Below are 4636 nucleotides of genomic sequence, written 5' to 3' on the forward strand. Positions count from 1 at the left end.
AAAAAAAAAAAAAAAAAAGTAAGGAAGGGAAATGGAGAAATGGAGCCTAGATTTGAATCCTGGCTCCCTCACTTACTGGTTGGGTAACTTACGGCAGCAATTGTGACTTATCTGGAAAACAGGGATAATACCTGTTTCACCAGGTTGCTTTGAAGATTAAAACTTACAAGTACCTTGTAAAGCACACATAGGTTCTCAACACATTAACTGCTTTCCACCCAAAAAGGCTGAGAGATTAGCAGTTGACCTTCACTAACCACTCTAGGTGGCTCACCATCTTTTCCAGAGAAGCTCCCGCTGTACTAAATATGCCTCGTTCAGGATAAGGATATAGATAGACCCATGGGCTTAACTTTCAAACATTAATTTGCCCACCTTTAGTCAAGCATATATTTGACATTTAACATAAAAAGGAGACAAAACAGAAGAACATGCTTCACGTTACAGGTGGCAGGAATATTCTGCGTATTAAAATGAAGAATGTGAATACAGAGCCTAAGACTTGGGTGCTCAGATTTTTATCAGTTGAATCTGTATAGCCATGCAGTCTCTTGGAAGAAAAACAGACTAAGAACCCACAGCCATGTAACCTTCAGGAGTTGTGTCAAATGCTAAATTAGAAAGCTGACCCTAATTCAGAGTTCCTACTTCTTAATAGGCTTCACACATATTTTTTTTTTCCAGGCATTAAGCACTGTAACCTAAGTGGGAAGAAAGAGATCCACACCTTCCCCAAAGAAACAGAAGATGGATCTAGTGTCAGGCTCAATTAGACCCAATTGTGATGACTCTCCAAAAAGGAACAATGCGGCTCTTGTGATATGCTCAGGCAGAAAGCTTGGACGTTTTACAAAACAATCTTATCCCCGGAGAAACCTGGGTTCCAGCCCTCTTCCTGGAAAGAGGGGTTGATCCAGGAAAGTTTTATACTACTCTTATCAGCTCTTGCTGAGATCAGTACTTTTTTAACAATCTCAGAAACAACCAAGACCAATGTGAAACCAGGAATATGAGCCACTCCCCTGTCGGCGCATTCATACCCATAGGTCTCCACAGTCAAACCACAGGGTGCCAGATTATTTTGTTATTGTCTACCAGAGGGAACTCTTTGCTGGAATTGTTGGTATTTCATTAATCTGCCCCGATTTCAGTCTAAAAACCCTTGACGGAGTGGATCCAGTGGCCAGCCTCGGCTGCTGGAAGTGCTAAAATGCAAATGTGCAAGAATCCTGGCCAAGCTCCCCATCCCCCAGGAAAGTGCTTCCTTACAGCCAGGCCTGGAGGGGAATGTTAAAAAGAGGGCTTGAGCTGCCCTCCTCCTTTCCACCGGGACCCTCGCTCACACTGGGAGATTCAGCATGCATGACTGAGCCGGCAAGCACGCAAGGACAGCGCTCTTTTAACTTTTCTGAACAATGGCTGCAGTCCTTCCACCTTTACATCCTCCCCACACCCACTCACAGGGTCAAGAAATCCATCTTTCTTGGCCACATCGTGATCCACTTTTCAACGTCACCCCTAGATCTCATTTTCACCCAAAGAAAAACTGGCCACTCGGGGAAACTGTGACTTACATACAAATCTGGTTTTTTAAAAAGTTTCATTTTGTTCAATTTCTTTAAATTTCCAGGTTGTTGACAGTTTCAAGCCAAAAATTATGTAAATCTCCAGTCTAATCACATTTCTAGAAACAAAACATGTCAGTAGTAAACCTTACACAGAATAAAATTTCACCCACGAGCTGACTCACCCCCACATAGGATGCACCAAACTCCACCTTGCGTCCTCTGAGAGTATACAAACAGCACCTCCTACCTTGGCATGTACCCAAGCACACAATGCCTTAAAAATAATTCGCAGATACAAGGCTGTTGGTTTTTTTTTTCAAAAACATACTTCATATTTCCTCTTTTATTATATAAATATCAGTTTAACCTTTTACTGTAAGAATATAAACGTTTTAAGAGGATCTTTGTTATTATTTATACAAATTCACAAACAGTACAATTAATTGATAAAGGTCTCTGGGTTTCTTTAACTCCATGGTCTCGCATGTTGCTGTGGAGGATTCTAAAAAAATAAACAACAAAAATCCAACAAAAATATACATCCTACTCAAAAGTGATTTCTTTAAAGCCACAAGTCCCAACCCCCACCAAAATAAAGAAAGTCATCTATTCCTCCATTTAGAAACAGAATTTTTTTAAAACCCACAAACTCCCATTTTGTTAATAGAACAGAGATAAGACATGAACTTCATCACAGCCCCGGGGGCTCTGCAGGCCAGCTTTGCTCCTGTTTCCCACAGGAAGCCGCACTGTGTGACCTTTTTGGGGGGAAACTTGGAAGAGGGTGAGGGTAGGGCAGAATTTGCATATATAATCATCATTTTCAAGACACAATCTGCATCTCAAACAAAAACAACGGTTCAACTCTCATTGCTCCCACATATTTGTGCTATAAATTAAGTCAAGATTTAGAAACAGGTCCTCAAATCCCAATGAACAAGGAGAAAAAGGAAATTATAGCCAGAATGTGGAAGTGGGGCACACTGGACGGATGGAGGCTGGGAAGAAGCCAACACAAAAAGACGGACAAACCCAAGGGCATCTTTCCAGTCTAGGCACAAACATGTTTCAGTCTCAAAATATCTCTCTTGTAGAATTCCAGGGCTTCAGAAAAAAAGTAAACTAAAACGAGGTAGCCAGACATATATATGTATATATATATAATTTATATATATATAATATATAGAATATATTCAGCAGAAAAAAAGGACCATGATTTCAAATTTTTTCCAAAAAAACAATTTTAAAAAGGAAAGAAGAAAATGAAATGAGCGTGAACAGCAGAGTACTGTAAGAGGAGGAGTGATGAGAAGAGACTGGGATTAGTTACAAAGTGGAAGAAGGGTGAAAAGGCCTTTGTAGCTGGGTTTGCTTTTTATACATTTGAAAATAAAAACCAGATCACAGTATTCAAATGAAAGCTGAAGTGAAGGCAGACATTTTCCTCAACTCCCCAGGGTTGAAAAGACAGTCACTCCCCACCCCCATTTCCAGTCACAGCAGTGGGAATACAGTAGCTGAATCAGTCCTCCACCCCCTGCAGGGGAGTGGGTGGGTAAGCAGCCGAGTCCATTCTCCATCCGCCGGGAAAAGGAGCTGGGAGTAGGGTAGGGTAGGAACCCCAGCTGCAAAGAGAATGGGCTGGAAGCCGGGAGGGGGCTGGAGGAGGGAGGAGAAAACGAGCCTGAGGCTTCTGTCACAGCCCCATCTCATCCGCTGCAATGATCTGTGCATAAGTGTGCGTGTGAGTGTGCGGGGGCGGTGGTGATGGGAGGATGAACAGGGCGGGACAAGGGGAGCTGGTGCTGCCGCCCTCACCTGACCTTCTCACTGTCCGTCATCTGCCAGAGTCCCAGGTTGAGTACCTTGAGGCAGGGCAGCTGCGTGATGCGCTCCAGGCCGCGCTTGGTGATTCGGGTGCAGCCGTACAGGTCTATGCCGGTGAGCTGGCTCAGGTGCTCAGCGATCAGCTCCAGGCCCTTGTCCGTGATGCGCACACACTGTCCAATGTTGAGCGTGCGCAGCCCGTGCATCTGCCGCACCATGCGGTTGATGCCATCATCACTGATGTGGCAGGAGCAGAGGGAGAGAGACTTGAGGCCATCCAGCCCTTGGGCTATGTAAGCCAGACTCTGGTCTCCCACCTTGTCACAGAACGACACATCCAGCCCCGAGAGGCGCAGGCTGCCCATGGCCAGATGCATGATGCCCGTGTCACTGATGTTGTCACAGGAGCGCAGGTTGAGGCTGCGCAGGCTGCCCATGTGCGACAGGTGCAGGAGGCCAGCGTCCGAGATGCCCCCACAGAAGCTGAGGTTGAGGAGCCTCAGGCCCGTCAGCCCTCGGGAGATGTGCTTTAGAGAAAGATCTGTGAGCTTCTGGCAGTCCTGTAGCGTGAGCTGCTCCAGGCCCAGGCAGCCCTCCGCAGCGCTGCGCGTCATGCCGGCCAGGTGCCCGATGCCGACATCCGAGAGGTGGCGGCAGCTGCGGAGGTTAAGGCTCTTGAGGCGCTGCAGACCCCAGGCGATGAGCAAAAGGCCAGTGTTGGTGATGTTGCTGCAACCCCCCAGCTCCAGCACCTCCAGGCCCTTCAGATACTGGGCTATGCGGCCCAGGCTGCTGTCAGTGATCTGCTTGCAGAGGCTCAGGTTGAGAGCGCGCAGGGAGCCGATCTCCTGCACAAACGCGTGGCCCAGCCCGTTGTCGGTGAGGTTGTAGCAGCCGCTGAGGTTGAGGCTCTCGATGTTGGCCATGCCCTGGATCACGTAGCTGAGGCTGCGGCGGAGGCTCAGGATCTGCACGCGGCGGATGCCCCGGGCCTGCAGGCTGGGGAACAGCGACGGGTTGGCCCGGCGCAGGTGCAGCTTGGCCTCCACCCCCCGCCACACCGACTTGTGGTAGGCGGCGTCCCGCCAGGCCGTGCACACCTGCGCCGCGCGCCCCTTGTCCCGGACGTCCAGGTAGCCGAAGATCATGGCCAGCAGCTCCGGGAACAGGCATGAGATGTGGGTCTCCATCTTCCTCCTCCCCCCTCCGCGGCGCTGGGGGGAGGAGGCGCGGGCCCCGCC

The 4636-nt window shown here is 48.5% G+C and overlaps 2 protein-coding genes across 3 annotated transcripts in view; one reads left to right on the forward strand and one right to left on the reverse strand.

Moving 5' to 3' along the window:
* The window catches only part of FBXL14 (F-box and leucine-rich repeat protein 14), a 49755-nt gene extending 45125 nt beyond the window's left edge, over positions 1-4630 (reverse strand). Inside the window, exon 1 of one of the 2 annotated variants that reach the window (XM_011967146.1) lies at positions 3392-4630. In XM_011967146.1, the coding sequence (XP_011822536.1) occupies positions 3392-4585 (1194 nt within the window). In that variant the 5' untranslated portion in view covers positions 4586-4630. The remainder of the gene's footprint in view (positions 1-3391) is intronic. The other variant, XM_011967147.1, reaches the window with a different exon arrangement.
* Positions 1-4636, forward strand: part of WNT5B (wingless-type MMTV integration site family, member 5B) — an 85625-nt gene that overhangs the window by 18705 nt on the left and 62284 nt on the right. The window lies entirely within an intron of this gene.

The sequence above is a fragment of the Mandrillus leucophaeus genome, unplaced genomic scaffold, assembly GCF_000951045.1.
Source record: "Mandrillus leucophaeus isolate KB7577 unplaced genomic scaffold, Mleu.le_1.0 Scaffold79, whole genome shotgun sequence".
Taxonomy (NCBI): Eukaryota; Metazoa; Chordata; class Mammalia; order Primates; family Cercopithecidae; genus Mandrillus; species Mandrillus leucophaeus.